The sequence below is a fragment of the Merops nubicus genome, unplaced genomic scaffold (genome assembly GCF_000691845.1).
Source record: "Merops nubicus isolate BGI_N331 unplaced genomic scaffold, ASM69184v1 scaffold36113, whole genome shotgun sequence".
Classification (NCBI taxonomy): domain Eukaryota; kingdom Metazoa; phylum Chordata; class Aves; order Coraciiformes; family Meropidae; genus Merops; species Merops nubicus.
The window spans coordinates 36198-54783 of NW_008597488.1; the positions used below are offsets into that span (position 1 = coordinate 36198).

An 18586-nucleotide genomic window follows, 5' to 3' on the forward strand; every position below is an offset into this window, starting at 1 on the left:
GACAACTGCACAGCTTCTTCTTAAGTTAGTGGTGAGGAAGGGAGAGAGGAGCAAATGGGTCCTGTGGGGAGGAGGCCAGAGTGTGCAAACAGGAAAGTTTACACAAGATGCCCTTGGTTACTGGTGGCTTTATGAGACATCATAACCTGGGGCTTATGGGTCTATTTTCTCTCTTTTTATGCCATAAACCATGTGAGATGAGTGTCTGGGTAGAGCTAGTGCTCTTAATGAAACTGTAAACAGTGGTGGAGAAGCCGTGGCAGGGAGTGAGCTATCTCCCTCCTCACCCAGTTCGGGTGCTCTGGCAAACAGCTCTGCCCTATCAGCTGCCTCCCAGAACAAACCCCTGCTAGAAATGCATAGTTAGGACACTAAATACCCTGCAGCTGCCCTTCCCAGTGTGGCTGTGTGCACACAAAGGGAGGGGCTCTTGCCAGCAGAGCAGTGGAGTTCACCTCCATACATTTTCCTGTGTCTGTGCCCCTGGATGCCTGTTGCTGATTAAACAACAAGCCAGGGGTGTGGAGTCACTCTCAGGATTGGTTTTTTCCTCACTTTGAGGTGAGGAGATGGAGATCCTTTACTCCACTGAGGAATGCTCACTGGTGGCACTAAGCTGTGCACAGTTCCCTTCCAGTTTCAAGCAGTGCTGGTGGAAGGGATCTCTCCTTGGCCAGATATAAGCTAGTTTTATTTGAATGCCTGGTCTGAGATAATCCTTTTTTCTTCAGTGTTTTTAAGAACACTACACTACTGCTAGAGGGACAGCTCTTACAGCCTGGCAAGGGGAGAACAGCGATGGGCAATGGAAAGCAATGCTCTTCCATCACTGCATCTGGATCTGGAAGTGCACATCTGTCAACAGACATACCTGTGAGCTTCAGAGGGACTCAGATGCAGTGTTGCTGCCCCAAGAAGTGCCATCATTTGTCCTCTTGGGGCCCATAAATGTTCACAGCCCAGACAGGAGAAGGTTGTGCCCGTCTTCACTGGAGCTGTGAGCCCCAAGTTACAGCTTTGGAGATTCTAGTTGGACTTTTGGGAAAGCTTCCTCCCTGGGAGGGTGCTGCAGCCCAGGATCGATTCCCCAGGCATGGGGGGGAATCTCTGTCCTTGGAGGGTTTCAGAGCTTGGCCAGGAACAGCTACAGCCTTGGCAATAGTCCTGCTGGAGCTGAATGCTGGATGAGATTTTGGAAGTATCTTCCAGACGGCATTTTTGTGATATTCTTTAATATCCTCTCTAGCTGTTATTGGAGTGGAAAGTGTTTCAGCTTGACCAGTTACAAATCCAGACCTTTTTTGAATATAGGGTGGATTTATTTATTGGAAAACTCCTGGTTAGTCTGTGTTGCTGTTGAAAGCCAGGTCATAATGGTTTGCACAGAGGACAGCAGTGCCAGGAGCTGAGAGCTTGGGCAACCACAGCGAGCAGCTCTGGAGAAGGGAGAGAACACACAGCTTGTCAGATCTGTTTCACAAGGACTTTTTGAACAGTGGTACAGGTCCCAGGACAGAGTACCCAACATTCTCTGCTAAAACTCCAGGGAATGGTCTGGGTTTGACCCATACACAAACCAGCGCTGTCCCTGCTAATGGCCACTTCTCAGTGCACACTGGTTGCACAGGGGAGGAGGCCAATTAGCCTGATTTAAATACCCAGTGGGAGACACTGCAGAAGGCAAATACATAACCTGGAGGGTGGAAAGGTAAACAGGACTGGGGCTTGCTGCCTGCTGTTTGTACTGCAGGCACAGAGACATAGCAATTATGTTCTCCAGAATGGTGCCAGTTTGAGAGCTGGCAGATGAAGAGCAGAGCAGGAGGGAGCTCGCAGGGTGCCAGGGGCTGCCCGCAGGGCTCAGGCAGCGAGGTTCCCAGCCCTGAGCCTCCCCACTGCTGTCTGGGGAGCAGGGCAGGGAGAGGAGGGGCATGGCAAACTGGGGAGCAGGGAAACAAATGGCAGTGGTCTAGGGGTGACACCTCTCTGTGCTGCAGAGGGAGGGTGTGCACTTCTTGCACGGTGTCTCCTTTCCAGTGAGGGTGAGGGGTGACAGAGTGCCTTGCCTGACCAACAGAAGACAGCCGGGCAAACGCTGGTCCTTCAGGGCAAGCATGGGAGGCCCCATGCTGCCGTGGGGGGAAAGCAGGCAGCAGTGCTCAGAGGGGTGTTTGGTGTCTCTCTGGGGCTGTTCTTGTGTGAGGACTCTGAATGAATTGGAAAGCAGGTCTGGAGGCTGCAGGCCAGCCCGTTCCTGAGCTGCAGCTGGGTGTGGCAGAGCATGAGGTGCCTGTCATACGTGGGTGCACAGCTGCCTGCAGAGCTGGGGAAGTGACTCTGGTGCACGTGTCTGGGCCTTGGTGGGTGGGAGGACTCCAGTGACACGTGCAGTCTGGTTCCTACAGTTAGGAGGTTGTCAAGACAATGAAGGGACTGGGCAGCGAACTCGAGCTGTGTCTGGAGGGCTGGCTTGGAGCCATGGCTCTGGAGGTCTCAGGGGAGCAGGTCCTCAGCCCACAGGAGCTTGCTGCAGGGAGGCTGCAGTGGTTTGTCTTTGTGCAGGGCCAGGGCTATCTGATGCCTGTAGCATGTTGGTGGCCAGCAAAGCTAGCTGGCTGTGCTGTCACTGTTTAAAGACAACTGGGAATTTAAGAAGCCTGTGTGGTTTGAGCTTAGCTGCAGGATTTTGGGGCTAAGTGCTTTATAACTCCCAGAGCTTCTCTGTGGTGCCTGTCACCAAAATTTCCATCTGTTTTGTGACTGCTCCACCTAACCCAAGCTGACCAAACCTTAGGTGTTCATGACCATTAGTTACCAAGCCCCCTGGGCTGCTGTGAGGGAAAATAGACTCCGGATTCTTAAAGCAAGTGTTGGCACCCAGATGCAGAGCTGTGACAAAGGGCATTGCAGACCCAGCTAAGAGAGAAGTAAATCTGCCACGTCCTGACTTCTCAAGGCTTCCTGGCACTTGCAGTTCCTCACTTTCTGAACCTAAAACTATGCTGAAAATTGACAATCTCAGGAAATTCCCCAGGCTTGGAAACCTTTTGATACAAGGAGGACCTTTGCTAAGCAGGGAGTGCACTGCTTTTCCAGGGGCTTTCAGTGCTGGGCATGCCTAAGGAGAGAACCCATGGAATTCATTTTTCATGTAAATGACGGACAGAACCCCAACACCACTGATGTGTGTCCCCTGGGAGAGGAAACCCCGGGGGTCGCAGCCTGTGTTTGGCTCTGTCCCAGGGCTGCCTTGCTCCCCTCCCCTGCAGGCTGCTGCACTATTTCCGGGGCCGGCACCACCTGGAGGAGATCATGTACAACGAGAACATGCGGCGCTCCCAGCTCCTCATGCTCTTCGACAAGTTCCGCAGCGTGCTGGTGGTGACCAGCCACGAGGACCCCGTCATCTCAGTCTTCCAGTCCCTCCTGAAGTGACTCTGCTGGTGAGGGGAGGGAACCTGCTGCGCTTCTCCGTGCCGATAGTCTGAAAGATGCCTAAAAACTGAAGGAGGTAATTTGGGTTCCTTTTTGCCACGTGACACAGAGCAGGTTCTCCCCCTCCAGGCCCCCATTTCCCATCTGCTCCCCGGGGGGACAGCTGGGGCTGGGCTGTACGAGGGCTCTGGGGCCTGCTGCAGGACAGCACGTGCCTGCTTAGCCTGGATTCCTGCCACGCCACGCTCGCAGCAGGGGAGCCGCGGGTCACAGCCCTTCCCTGACCCTGGGTGGGAGGCTGGTGCCTCAGAAGTGCTTCCTCTGCTCTCCAGCCCTGGACTGCTGGGGCATTTGGATGTGAACAGACTGTCCCCATGGGCCTGGCTTTTAGAGATGCCTCCCTGGGTGCCGAGGATCCTGTCTGATCGCTGTTGTCTGGCAGGAGGACACAGGTAGGAAGGCCAAGTGTCACAAGTAAACAGTTTCATGAATGAGAACACTCACTGTATTACAGCTTATTTTTTCCTCTTCCCAGTGTCCTTGTTACCACGTGTCTGTTGGGGCGGGGCTGTCACCAGGCAGGCTTTGTGCTTGTGGGTGTTGAGGGTTTCCAGTTTTTGACTGGGAGGGGGGAGCTTGGTTGTGGAGCAGGACTGGCATGAGCTGCAAGCGCACGGACACATTAGTTCCACAGCCAGAGACTGGTGCTGAGGGCACTCAGAGTTGTCCTCAGGGCTTGTTTTGTTCCTCCATTTCCTTCTGTGCAAGTGTGGCTGTGGCTGCAGGGAGCCAGGCAAGGAACCTGGCCTGGGTTAGAGCTGTCCAGCCAAAAACCAACATAGAGGGCTCTGGGTGCCTGCTTCCTGCTCTGGTTCAGCACTGCTCCTCCAGCCATGCCGGGGCTAGGAGGAGAGGTGACAGCTCTGTTTCTGAGGACAGCAGGAGCTCACGCCAGCCTGGCCTGCAGGAGGCCACTGCTCCCCACACTCTGTGCTGTGTACCCTGGGAAGGGGTGGGGAGAGACCTTCACCTCCATGGTAGCAGCTTCTGGGGGTGTGTGTTGTTCAGAGATTGTCATGCTCCTCCTTAAGACCTTCCCTTATACCACACACAGGCGCTGGAGCTTTTCCCAGAGCTGCAGACTCTCACAGAACAGCTTCCCTTGCCCACGCAAACTGGGTGAAACTCTGAGATTTATAGACCTTATCTGCCACCAGCCAGGCACAGTCGTGCCAGGGGAGCCTGGTGTGCACAGTGCACCAGAGACCTGAGCCCAGCAACTTACCCACAGTCCCCTTAGGGAGTTTTCCCCTGCAGCTGCAAGCAGGGCAGTATCTGATCTGAAAATCAGATCAACACTGCTGTAGGGCTTCAGTCCCAACCAGCCCCCAGCGACTGCTTCTCAAGGTCAACTACCATTCAAAAGGGGTCAAACAAGACTTTTTTCATGTGATGGGGCCAAGTTCTGCTGCAGTTCTGCAGGGTCTGCCCTAATCACAGAGGAATTTTCCCCCTGTACCTTACGGCAGGCTGCAGAAATCTCAGCAGTGGTGCTTTCTCTGTGTTGGGGTAAACACATGGGTCAGTTTTAAACTGGTTTCAAATGCAGCTGGGAAAACAAAAACCATTCTTGTTTGTTAAGCTGGATGCTACAGACTGGTATAGGTTGGAAGGAGTCACTGCAGTTCTTTTTCACCAAACCTCTGTGTAAAGAAAATGTGTTAGACTGGGTCCTGCAGGAGCTTGTCCAGAGGAGGTTTGAATGTCTCACAGCTTCTCTGGGCCCCTGTTCCCATGTTTGACCACTCACATGGTGAAAATCTTTTCCATACAGGTAATGAGGATTTCCTGTTTTCTGGCTTATGCCCATTGCCTCTCATCCTGTCTGACAAAAGCCTGGCTCTGTCTTCTCTATGCCCACCCAGCAGGTAGTTGCAGATGACAGTGAGATCTCTCCTTTGCCACCTCTTCTCCCAGCTCTGACCCTTCCAGTCAGCCTGGCTGCCCTCGAGACTGTTCCCCTGCACCAACCAAGTGATGGCCTCTGGGGGTACCTGGGCTGAGGGGAGCAGGGCAGAGCTGTGGACCATTATTAAACCTGGATCCATTGGCAAGGGAGAAGGTGGCCTTCAACATCCAAAACCAACTTCAGTTCTGGCTGGCACACCCGTGCCAGTCTGTCCCACAAATAAAATTCCACCTTGACCCCATTCATTGTGACAAAGTACATTTATTGTTAAAAACCTTCAAGCCCCTATGTCATGGCATCACTTGAGGCTATCACACAGAGCACAGCTCACTTCCTGCTTGGTGACACATTTGCATGACTTGTCAGCTGCAAGAGAAATGTCCCACTGCTGCCATCTCTCTCTCTGTTTTCTTGTCTACAACACTTACAAATCTGTTTCCTCTTAAATAAAACCTGAGAGGTTTCTGTGACCACTCTCCCCTGTTGCCAATACCAATCCTGGTTGTGGCTACCACGTCTTCCTCCCCTGGCAGGTCCTGTCCCGGCACCATCCAGATGGCTGCATCCTGAGTCAGGTCCCTTTGGTCAAAAGCCTTGTCGATGCCAAAGGCCTGGCAGAGCTTGGAGGGGCCGTTGCAGAGCTGCCAGTCCTTGAGCAGCTTGGTGGGCCCCTTCCTGGAGGTGCTGCGCAGCTCCCTCATGGCGTCCAGGCCCCGCAGGGGCTCCAGCGAGCGCAGCAACACCGCGGCCCCCGCCCCTGTGCAGAGCAACCACCAGGGGTTAGGCCATGAAGAACATCTCAGCCCTGAGCCCCACTGCCAGCACTCTGGCTGGTGGCTTGGGAACTCCTGCAGCACCCAGCCACAGGGACTGTGCTTCTCTCGGGTCACTTCACGGGGTGGCTCCAGAGCCTGGCACATGAGCAGTGCGCCCCCTTCCCCTGTCCACCAGTCCAGCGTCCCATAGCTCTGTGTCCTTCACTCATCAGTGCTGGCTTGCTCTTCCCCACCCCTGCTTCTTGATGTTCCTACATCTAGCTGCTGCTCCAAGGCTTGCCAGAGGGCAAGAGGTTTTTCTTATGTCAGCACAATGTTCAGGAATAAGCACGCATATGGTTCAGTCTTGGCACAGCTATCCAGAGCTGCTCCCAAAGCCAGGGGATTTATAGCAACTCTGACTATGAGAGCCCCAGCTAACAAAGGAGAGGAGAACGAGGCTGGATGCTGCCAGCAGAAAGACTTTGCAGATTTGGGCTGGATGAAGAGGAACCTGGGGAGGAGCTGGAGGCACTACTGAGGCAAACGCCCGCCTGGGGGTGTAGCCACGGGTGGGATGAACGAGGCTTTGGGGAGCTGCACAGCTCCAGTGGAGAGGGAGCCAGACCCCTGTGCTGGGCGAGCTCTCGGGGGACAGGGACCTATGGCAGGACAGGGCTGCACGGCCCTGGGAGCACCACTTCAGAGGAGACCTTTCTGTGACACAGAGCAAAGCCAACTGACACGTTCTCCAGTGTGATTTGCCCCCCTGCCAGGAGCCTTAGGAAACTCCAGCCTCCCACAGCTGTTGGAACCAGCTGCCCTGCCCAGTTTTGGTGACAGTGAGGCAAAGGTACACCTCTGAACCCAGACATTCCCCTGTGACAGGGATCTCCAGCCTAAGTGGGACATAAGCCCTTCCTTGGCATTTTCCACTGGACACCAAAGGTCTTCTCGTGACCTCGAGTGGGCGAGGAGAGGCTGGGGAAGTGGCCTGTGTGCTGGCCCACACAGCACCCTCGTGCCAGGGCCACCCCCAGCATTCCTCCCCACCAGCAGCCGCGGGATGCCGCGCCGCAGGAATCCCCTCTCCAGCCTCCAGCATCTGGAGCCACGCTCACGCCTGGCAGAGGCTTCTTTGGTAGGCACTGACAGGTCCCCAAGGACCTGTGATTTCCAAAAATAGCCCCCCTCTTGTGTTTTGTACAAATCCCACAGTAAATGACCCTTCTGGGCTCCCAATTTCTGGCTTTGTGAGGTGTGCCCGTGGTCCTGACCCTGCTGAGAGCCCTCAGTGCAGCTCGGGGAGGTCACCAGGCTGATGTCCAACAGCTGCCAGCAGCCCGTTCCCAGGCGCTCCCTTCTCTGGGGAAGGGGATTGATGTTAATCTGGCAGCCAAAAGCTGCTTCCCTGTACTACAGTGATTTAGAGCTCAAAGGTCATCTTCAGTTTTTAAGAACATGCTCCATGTCCTAATTGTGCTCTTTATCCATGCACAAAGAAACATCCTTCACATCAGGATGCTGCCTTGCTTGCCAGGAACAACTGTGGGATTCTGAGCAATCCCTAATTACACTACTTGCTTTCATCTCCTACAGCTAAAAGTGGAAACTGTGGTTATGCTTGAACTGAACAAAGTCCTTGGGAGTTTGTGTGAAGTGAGACAAGCCCTTGGAGAAGCTGCAGGTGCTCCCAGAGCACTGGCTGAGCCAGGGCAGGGGGTACCTGGCACTTCTGTCTCTGGATGCTCTTTCTGCATTTCCACCAGAAGCTTTCACACTCTAGCTGTAACACAGACCCCACACTTTGCTCAGTCAGCAGCCCCTGGACACAACAGCAACAGCACACGAGCTTTGGGAAGAGGTGGGGACAGGCAGGGGAAGAGTGCAGGGATGCCACGATGAGCTGCTGCCTTCTCTGCCCCCATCCTTCCGACTCAACTCCTCCCTGCCCAAGAGCTCCAGCCTGCTTTCCTCCCCTCCACAGCCTGCAGCAGTTTGCTCTTAGGGGTTATCCAGCTGCAGCATCTGCCTAACCCAGCACCAGTCCAGAGATGCTGAGTATCTCCCTCCCATGCCTAGGAGTCACTCCATCTAATGAGCAGCATTCAGAACTAAAAGCTGGGATCTGGCAACACAGAGGCCAATTCTCTCCCTGAGCAGCTAGAAATCATAAAATGATAGGGAAGTCCCACACCCCCACTGTGCAGCTTGTTGCTCCTTCTCTGGAATAGCTCCAGTCCTGGAAACAGTTCTTGGCCACTGGAGAGAAGTCTTCTCTCTCCACCCGTCTGACTCACTGCTCCCAAAATAATTTCTTCAAAGTCCTAGTCTAGGATCCAAAAGTTAGGGTGAAGTCCATGCAGAGTGACCGTGGGGCTGGGTAGAGCATCACTGGGATCTCAATTTCACAGGCTACCCCAGCTCCCAAGGCAGCATTATGACAGCAAGCCTTTGCCTTCACAGAGCCCAGAGGGAGCTCACCAGTGACTGCAGCACTGCAAGCACAGCTTGAAATACCAGCCCTGTGCTGTAGGTGTTCAGTGCCTTTCAGTCTCCACTCACCTTGGCTGGAAACGTTGACACAGAAATAAATCCCATAGATCTGATACACGTAGAGGGTTCCTGGCCTCATGAACATCGCTGCGTTGCGCTGCGTTTGCTTCCCACCTTTCGAGTGGGAGGCCTCATCTTCCCCACCCAGATAAGCTTCTGTTTCAACAATCCTCCCCCAGAGCTCTCTGCCATCAGGAAGTTTGCGAACTAAAATCTGAAAGAGAGGTCAGAGTGCATCAGTTAGCAACCCTCTGTGCAAAATAACCAGAGCACAGGAGCTGTGGAAACAAAGAAGTGAGAAAAAGGGAGCTGACAGAGCTACATATTCTCCTCTCCATCTCTCAGTCCAGTCTGCAAGCCAACGTCAGCTTTTTCAGCTTCTACTGTCCAGGCCACAGCCCAGTACAAGAAGTTCCCACATGTCACTGACCCTACAAAATGCCCTGAGTGTCCAGATGTGGCAGTACCATAAAGAACCAATTCATGATCCTATATAGAATAAACCCCACAGAGTTGCTTCTGTGATTATTTTCTGTATCCTGCATCCAAATCCACTTGGTGTAAGGTTAAAAAAGACACCATCAGTATCAACTGTGAAGTATCATGAATGTACGTTCTTTAGATCAGAAGAAATATGACAGTGGGACGATTAAATAACTCCTAGGATCAGAGAGCCTCTCTCCAGAGAGATGTTTCAGTCAGGTTCTAGTCCCTGACCATGGAGATAATCAGGCCCAGAGTATCTGTGCTCTTTCTGCAGCACAGAGCAGGGCAGTGCAGGAGAGCTGGGAACTGGCTTCAGGCAGACAACTACTCCTCTCGGTTATTACAGCGCTTTCCTCACTGCTGCAACCTCCTGAAATAAAACAAAGCAGATGTGGGGATAAAAAACCCGACAGTGAAAGGATTCTCTTTAGAAATAAAACAATCACTAAACTTCGTACAAAGTTTTTGGTACTTTGACCTGATTTCTAAGCTGCTTATTTTACTGACTGCCTGTCGAAGGGATACTGCGGTATAGGCTCGTTTAGGCAACTGCTGTGGCTTTATCCCAAATTGAAAGCCAGCTGTTCAAAAACGACCTTCAGGAAACAAAGTTTGATTCCTCACAGATGTTTGGGCTGGATTGGCAGTGCAGTTATTGACCTGGTCCAGGATGGGTGCTCCACAAGTCAGCTGCAAACGTTGCAACCCCGGTAGATGACCCTTTCCCCACAGCACTTCTCAAGTTGTTGAAAACAATCAGTTTATTATTTTTATGGAAAATGCAGTGACTTTTGAACAGCACTGATGTTGAGCAGCTGCCTGTAACCACCCCAAAAGCACAGCCGTGTGGCCACGTTTCTCCTCCAACCTGATGAAAGGCTCTGGGTAGGTTATGATTTTAAAAGCAGGCAGGCATTTCCCTGGCTCTTCAGATACACCAAATATTCACAGTTAAAAAATGGTGATTGTTCCTAATACCTCACAGTGAACCATCTTACAGAGGTTTTTATATCTCACTGAGGATGTATCTTGATGTTATGACAATTCATTTTGAGAGGCCATTTATGGTGTTTAAGTTTTGGGATAGTTTTTTTCTTTCCAAAAGCTATCACGTTAACATGATCCAAGTATCATTTTTAAGGTAAGCAATATTAATATGCCAGGTGCCTCCAAAATTTGGTAGCGTGAAGATAATGAATGAAACAGTAAATTACCATATAGTTATAATTCTAAGAAAATGAGAGAATAAACTGGGTCATGGGAGACTGGGGGTTATACTAAAGTCTAAAATTCAGATAGAAATCCTCTGTCATATAATCCAAGGCCTGAGCAGGAAAAGTATAGGATTAGGAGAAAAATCTCCTCTGCCCAGGGTAACTGCACATGTAAGGATGTCAGAGTCATTAAGACAACAAAAAATGTATCAGGACTGAGGGTCTTCAAGGTATCCTCAACGTAGACCAAGTAAATATCACAGTAGGACAGGACACGGGTTGTGTTTTTTTAGACACCATCAATTGCTTTGCAGAGTGAGTAACTGGCAATCCCATAAGAAAAGATTAAATTCTCAAACTGATCCAGAGCAAAATACAAAGACCTAGCCCTGAAAAACAACTTTATATCATGACCATGGAGTATAAAGTTCAGTGTCCTTCCACATGCATTAAGGTCCAAAAATAATCTATCAGAGTTCTGCTCACCGGCAACAACGGGAAACTGCATCGAGTGAGGAAGCTTGTTAGGAAGAACTTAAAAGTGGCAGCCAAAGGTTAAAGCTGGAAAGGCAAGCCTCTAGCAGGATGTCTACAAGGCAGTAAACACACATGACATATCAGAGGGAGGTTAAGACAGACCAAAAAAAACCCAGCAGGGTTAAAGAGCAGAGCAAAGGCGTCAATTATAAGCAAGACAATATCCTTAGGAAATAAAAAAAAAGAGCTAGAGACAGCAAGAGAAGCCAAAAGCAACAGTTTGTGGAACAAATTCCTGGAGTTATCTAATCCAATGAGAACCCAGAGAGTCTGTTCACCCTACAGACAATAAAGGTATAAAAAAAGACTCAGATAAGACCATAGCAATGAAACTAAAACCACATTTTGCAAGTGTGTTTAGGAGGTCCCAGACTGGAAGTTTTTATAGGGAAAACACTGGAGAAACTCCCTCCTCTGGAAACAACAGGGGAGTTTTCTCAAGGATTCACTCAGCAGAAGAGACACATTTAATCTCCCCCACTCTGATTTCAAAAGGCTTTCAACAAGGTTCAAAGTTTCTGCAATGGAATAAGGGAGAAGGTCCTTTCAGGAAGAAGTAATGTCTTGAAAACTCAGAAACAAGACAGGAATAGTGGTTTTTGGAGTGGAAAAAGTTCAACTGTGGGCCTGTGGAGTCCTAAATGTTTCCATGGTATGGCCTGTGCTGCCTCACATGTTGTGTTAATAACCTCTGAAAAGTGATCATTAAAGAGCTCACCTCGTGTACTGACAGTATTGAGTTACTGAGAACAGCAAAAATCAAAGCAGGTAGTAGGAGATACAACTTCCAAAGCATGCAGGGCAGCATAAAAGGAAGTACCAAGCAGGCTGCGGAACCTGCAGATGAAAATGAAAGGTTTGAGCACACCATGACCAGTGGATGCTGGTCAAGAAAGGCCCAGGACCTGCCAATCTATTCACATCGCAAGGCAGTAAAATGGAGGCAGAGCAGGAGATGTTGCTGACTGCAGAGTGTTACTTTCCATTGGGCTAAGCCAGAGGCAAAAACAAAATAAAGGAATACCTGAAAGGAAAATAATGGGCCTGAAACAACCTTCAAACAACAACCAGCAAAGTATATTTCAGCAAACCAGGGAAAAAAAGGGAGAAAAACTCCACAAAAGCGAATTCTGAAATGTGACAGTAAACTAAACCTGAAAATTTACTCCTCTGACTTCATCTAAAATAGATTTGGCTACTAGTCTTTAAATTCCACTGCACTTAACAGGAGAAGGAATGAGAGCTGTAGTCCTAAAATAGCATAGCCCTGGACTCAAATGGCAAAAAAAAAGAGAATTTCATCCTTTTACACTAATTTATTAGCTAGCACACACTCCAGTACAGTAATCTGTGTTCAGGTCTTACCTGTCCCAGGAAGGACTTGGCCAGACTAATACATGGCTGGTTGAAAAAATCTGCATCTAGCTGGGAAGAGGTTTTTTTCTCTACTGCAAAATACTTGCTGCTTTTTGGAGCAGAATCCCCATCCGGCGCAGCGTTCACGTTCCCCAAGGCACCGAATGGAGGGGAGCTGGAGCTGCTTTGGAGAGCACTTAACTGAGCCAACAGTTTTCTTTTTCTTGGCATAGTTCTAGAAAACTGATATCAACATAATTAGGCATATAAAGCTTATTTAAAAGTAACTTATTTCCACAAACTCTTGTTTTTACACATCTCTCTAGAACAACGAATCTAACAACTAACTAATCACACGACCTAAGCAAACTATAGCAGCAGCTGACAGATTCAGCTGGGCCTACAAGCCAGGCAAATACTGGGCTCTGCTGATAAGCAAATAGAAGACTGCAGTTTGAGTATTCATCTTTTAAGGGCTGCAGATAAAAGCCAACTCTTCTTCACTTGGCAGTAAAAACGAGCTTGTGAACTGTTAGGTTAGGAAATCCAGAAACTGAAAGCAGAAATGAACCAGCACTATTTACTTTTTACCTAGAACTAATCTGTTAAGCAGACAGGAAAAAAAAATAGGAAGCAACCACTTCAAAAATTGTGCTCACTTAGAAAGTCACCAGAAGTCATGTATCAATCATTTAAACAGTAATGTAAACAGATCAGAATCTAAAACCCCAAAGGACAAAGAACATTTGAGTTGGGAGATGCCCTATTTACAGTTACAAACTTGTTTATCATGCTGTAGGAATGTTTGTGTTAGAACCTCCACAAAATAAGCTTCAAATTTAACCTACCAGAAAGCTGAAGATTTGCCCCTTCCAGTCGACAGTGTGCAGTGGAGGCAACGATGTAACCTGCAGTTGTTCTGGGTTTGTCACCAATTTACTATGGGAGTTTCAAAAAGCTAATGTTTCCTTTTCTGTGCCACAGTCCTTACACCTGTCAAACAGGAACAAACTTACTCGGTGTACAAAGCACTCTGAAACAGGCTAAGAGATTTTGGAGCTGGAGATCATGACAGCAACAGCACATCATCAGCTCAAACTCAAGCACAATTTGCAGTTTTCTACTCGTCTAGTCAAAGACCACCTGGCAGCTGGGGCACTGCTGGAGATGCTCTTTAGCCCATTTTATACAAAAGGCTATGGAAACAGTGGGGAATGCTTTTTTCCTACACTGAATACACAAAAAGCTGAAACCATGCTTTTAAAATTCCCCCACTGACACTAAATTTTCAGCCTCAAAAAAGGATTCTTGCAAGAGAAAGCAAAGACACCAGGTTTTAGAAGATGCCTCATCAGTTCTGAAATTCAGCCAGATGTAAGAGAAGAAAGCAAAGGTTCAGCATCATACATAATTAGAAATAAAGAATCCTATATACAGCAGAACTTGCAAGGGAGGGATATATAGAATCAAGTAGACATTGCCACTGATTTTTCACCAGCTTGTAAAAAAGACTACAAAATCCTTCACCACCAAAACCAATCTGGATCTTACTCTGATGTTTCTCACAAAGAAAGATCCACCAGCAATACTTCCTTGAACTACAGTGAAACAAATTCAGCACTGCTGCACTCTGGATCCCCAGTGCCAAGTCCTCAGCAGGATCACATTTCACTTAACAAGAATCCAGACACAAACATCTAAAAATAGGCAGGAAAAAAACAAACCCAACCAGAAAAAACCCCAACACATTGGCACAGCTGGCAGAGAGGGGGGATGTTTAGACTTTTTTCTAAACACCACATTCTTTATTGCAATAATTCTGTGATGTCAGAGTTGCCAGCCCCACACCAGGTATTCTGCTTTGAACTGTGGTTTTCACCTGCTAGGAATTCTTAAAATTCCCTGGTGGCCTTTGCAACTGAGAATCCTGCCTAGGAGAGAGGGTGTGAGTGGGAACAAGGTTTGCAGGAAGGAAAGGACAGAGGAGGGACAGTTCCCCAGATCAGACTGGTTCTTTTGGAGGGTCAGTCGAGGGAATGCTTCACACTGAAGACAGGACCTCCAGGCTTCCCTGACAGTATTAACTGGAGCTTCCAGCTCATCAGCCACACATAAAGATGTGCTGCAGACTTGGCCAGCTGGAGGGGAGGGATAGCTCCTGTGGTCATTTGTGCTCTTATGGAATGTGACATCAGAGACAGGATCTGAGCTGCCTGGCACCTCCTGTGTTTCCAATTCAGTAATTCTTGAAAGCTGCCAGTGCTCTCAAGTGAATGTAACACCAGCAGCCTTGGGGTGCTTGGAACTTCATCCCTAGGGGCTCATCCTAGACAGAGCTCAGCATCTTCAACTCCCATGACACACAGCAGCAGGAAACTGCCTCAGTCATGAGAAATGGGTCACGTGAAGAAATGTGGTTGCTTTAAAAGCCAAAAGGCAGAATGAGGGGACTGCAGTACAATCTCAGCAACCCAGAAAAAACCCAGTCTACCCTGTCTCCCTGCTTGTTCAAAGCAAAGTGTGAAACACAAAACTCTACACCTCCAAGCCTACCTACACATTCTATAAAGGATGATGCTTGTATACACGCATCCCTTCCTGCCCACGAAAAAAAGTGTCCTGTAGAAGTCAGAACCTAACAAGTGGGCCCTGTGTGTTTGGGAGGTCAGAGACACAATCTTTTCACATGGAAGCCTACAGAAAATTCTGCAGCTCTTCATTTCTATCTAGATTTTCTTGCTTGTACAGTAAACAAATTCCACTTCTGTGCCTCAAATAAGAATCAGCTGTGGGTTTAATGGCTTTTAACTAAACCTGTTGTAACCAAACTAGCTACAAGTTGTTAAGCACATGTGTGTACACATGCACAAAAATAAAAGTATGGAAGCCAGAGAAGGAAGATCAAGAGCTGCACAAGTGCCTGAAGTGTTCAGGGCTGTTGGGTGAGTCTCAGGCAAGTGTTCAGGGACCCTGCAAGCCAGAATCAGATAGACAGTTGAAATCTGTGTACAATACAGCTCAGCAGCAGATACACTGTGTAGTCAAGGCGCAACTGAGCCTACACAGACTTCTTCAAACCTTCTACTAAGACTGCATTTGTAGCTAGTTCCTTATGTATTTAATGAGCTTTCACTAAAAAAGAGGTTAAAAAACTATCCCACCAGTAATTGCTTGTACTTTTGGCTCACAGGTCGGGATACCTGCAAAGTTTTCCTCACACACATCTGTCTTCCTGACAGCATGATGAAGAAGTGTGTGTAAGAGGGCACTGCTGCTACCAGAGAGCCAATTTCTCACACCAGTTCCCAGCTGTACAGATTCTGTGTGGGAATACAGGAATGGTCAGTGCTGGGCCAGCACTCCCTGTATCCCTGGGATAGCTCCCCCTGTATCTGCTCTCCAACACAGGTTGAAAGCAGGAGCCTTGGGAAGAACAGGATAAGCACACGCTGCTTCTCCACACATCCCCCATGTCTCCAGAACAGAACCTGCTGAGCCAGACACAGTTTCTGTGTACTTAGTAACTGTGACCTGATGGAGTCTTCCCTGAGGCTCTGTAAAACTATCCAAACAGACTTTACTAATGAAGAAAGCTTCACTGAATTAGTCATTACAGCTCCAAAAACTCACTCATTTTGTGTGAAATTAGGACTGCTCCTCACCCACAGTTTATGTTTGTAACTCATAACTCTCAGCCCTCTTCTTCACCACCTCAAATAAGGCAAAGCCAGCTGGAAATGTTGTTTTTCCAGGTGATTTACAAAACAGCCCTGTGGCACCCCTGCCGTGACCTCCAGCCAGCAGGAGGGCTGCCCCTTTCCTCACATCCTCTTTCCTATCTTTGCACTGACTGTTTATTTATGCCAGGGAACTCCCTTATTATGTCACGGGCTGCTCAGGTGAGGGCTCCTGTTCCAAAGCTTCCTGAAATCCGAGTGCAGACTGTAAGCCAGACCTCTCAACATGTTTAGTTAGGCCTTACAAGAATTCCAGCATTTTTTTTAAGGCATAACTTTCCATTACAAAACCCACACTGGCTCTCCTCTACTACTTAATGTTTATGTGGGTGTCCAAGAGTTCTACCTTGCTCTATTTTCTATTAAATCAGTTGGCAGTGGTCAAACTTCCAGATCTGCAGTCCACAGGTTTCCCCTAAAACCCTCTTTAGAAAGTAGTGACACATTTGCTGCTGAGACTGTTGTTAGCAGCACCATGCCTGGGGGCTTCATCTGCTTCTTGCTCCTCCTGCTTGTTGTCTGTTTGCTCCATAACCTCTTACACAGACACTTCATTTTAAGGCAGATCCCTCAGTGTGTTCTCAGCAAGAAGGATTCCCATCCACCTTTTCTATCTAGTCTAACTTATTAGTAACCAGAAGCAAATCAACAATGTATAGCTTCCTGGACAACAGTGTGAGAAGCAGGCAAAAAATAACCTTGAAAGAAGAGTGGAGGCAGGAGCTAATGCATCTTAGCTATAAATATTAAGTCTATCTCTCCACAGACAGACTTTGACACTACAGACAACCCTAGTAATACTTCAAAAGTATGGCAAAATGAACTGTTTTATTCATCTTACTGAGTGCTGGGGATGTCATTTCCTGAGAGACGTCCTTGCAATTCCAGTCCTCCTACTGCCTACTGAGTATCTTGAGCTTTTTGGAATGAGACTTACTCATCCTTCTGTAAGCAATGAGGAAGAGAAAAATGAGTGAGAGTGATGAAAAGTCATCAAAAACCTCAAAGGCCTTCACAGAAAAATTATGCTCCATTTTGGTTGACACTCTCAAACCATTTTGTTTCCTTCTGTTTCCTCTGCCACCCCCCCTGCATCATTCTCACTGCTATTTTTAACTGAGTGCCAAACCTGCACATGAAATGAAAGCAAACAAGTTAAAAAGAGAGTACTAACAATAGATGTTAGCTAGCTCAGCCTCTCCAGATCTGAGTAAACCAAGCCAGCTTTTGGTTAACCGAGGCAGCATTTAGAGAGGCCACAAACACTGATAAGGAAATGGAGGTAAGGATTCAAAATCATCTGCAGTTCAGGTTTTTCCTTTAGATCTACACTACTTGTAGCACATGTATGTTGGGTATATTGGGCTAATCATCCAAGAGCTGTAAGTCTTACTTACAGCTATCTGACAGCAGTGAGATCACTGGTCTTAGGTATTTGTTTTATCCAATGACCTCAAAAAACATATTCCTTCCCCACATCTTAATACAGCAGGAGAAATAATTTAGTTAAGGAAAATTTATGACTCAGCTGCTCAAACATCTGAACAATATTCACAAGGAGAGTTCCACTTAAAAGTTCCTGTTGAAGTACCAATAGCTTAAAGACTAGGAAGAAAAACAAACAGCAAAGACACAAAGATTTACCTGCAATAGGATCCTGGAGTTGGTCTCTGCATAAGCAAGGGAGCAGAGGGTTCTCACATCTGCTCCTCAGAAGTCAGCTGTAGGCTCAGTCTCAGAGGAAGAAACTGCTCCACATCCAGTTTTATACAGAAGGACCATGTGAAGTCCTGTGAGAAGCCTTTGACTTAAAAGAGAGGGAAGGAGAACAGATTATTTCAGGCCAAGCTACTCATAGAAAATCCTGAGCATTCGTGCACTGCACAAAGAACTGGAGAGCTCCAGCAAAACCAGGGTTCACAGTCAGCCCCGGGACAGGCTCTGTAGCAGCCAAGGTGCTGCTCAAGGTGATGAAACTGGGGCTGAGTCAATGGACGTGCTGTGAGCCTCTCCCTTTAGTGAGAAGGTCCCTTCCTTCTCCTTTCAACCAGAGGAAAGGTTCATCCCACATTCAGTGACTCGGGATCGATCTGTACAGTACACCTGTGTTACAGGGGCACCACCTGTGTGTACTCTGCATTAGAGACACTGTTAAACAGTCACAGGAGGAACACAGAACAGTGCCTCCACACACCCAGTGCTGCGGGGATACAAGTGTAAATGCAGGTGAAGATAAACAGCTGATGTCACGTCCACCATGAACGTGGTGGACGTTTTCAAAACACCCGAACAAAGCCTTCAGGCCCTATGTAAACAAAGAAGCATCTGAGAAGAGAAGACAATTTCCCACACAGCTTTGGCTACTCTACTGTATGTAACAGCAAGCGAAACAAAACACTTCTGATAATACAACAGAGGAACAAAAGCAAAAGTCTCTTCTCTACAAAGATGCTTCCAGGAAAGCAGCAAAAAAACCTGCGGGGGGCTGCGAGAGCCAGAGCTGGACACAGAACCAGCGGAGCTGCCTCGGAGCACGCCACT

General features: G+C 48.4%; 2 protein-coding genes across 4 annotated transcripts in view; one reads left to right on the forward strand and one right to left on the reverse strand.

Annotated features, from left to right (window-relative positions):
• Window positions 1–3446, forward strand: part of NPRL3 (nitrogen permease regulator-like 3 (S. cerevisiae)) — a 38342-nt gene extending 34896 nt beyond the window's left edge. For all 3 annotated transcript variants that reach the window (XM_008936716.1, XM_008936717.1, XM_008936719.1), the window contains one exon: window positions 3270–3446. In XM_008936716.1, the coding sequence (XP_008934964.1) occupies window positions 3270–3435 (166 nt within the window). In that variant the 3' untranslated portion in view covers window positions 3436–3446. The remainder of the gene's footprint in view (window positions 1–3269) is intronic.
• A 2320-nt stretch (window positions 3447–5766) lies between these two features.
• MPG (N-methylpurine-DNA glycosylase) lies at window positions 5767–12539 on the reverse strand. The gene is made up of 3 exons (XM_008936720.1): window positions 12318–12539; window positions 8725–8929; window positions 5767–6161 (listed from the first exon to the last, which is right to left on the reverse strand). The coding sequence occupies exons 1-3, from the start codon at window positions 12537–12539 to the stop codon at window positions 5767–5769; spliced, it is 822 nt and encodes a 273-aa protein (XP_008934968.1).
• Window positions 12540–18586: the final 6047 nt, after the last annotated feature.

Coding starts and splice junctions, on each gene's coding strand:
- MPG (XM_008936720.1), bottom strand. CDS start 12,539: ATGCCAAGAAAAAGAAAACTGTTGGCTCAGTTAAGTGCTCTCCAAAGC. Junction 8,930..12,317: donor CCAAGTCCTTCCTGGGACAG/GTAAGACCTGAA, acceptor CCTCTCTTTCAG/ATTTTAGTTCGCAAACTTCC. Junction 6,162..8,724: donor TGTCAACGTTTCCAGCCAAG/GTGAGTGGAGAC, acceptor TGCTCTGCACAG/GGGCGGGGGCCGCGGTGTTG.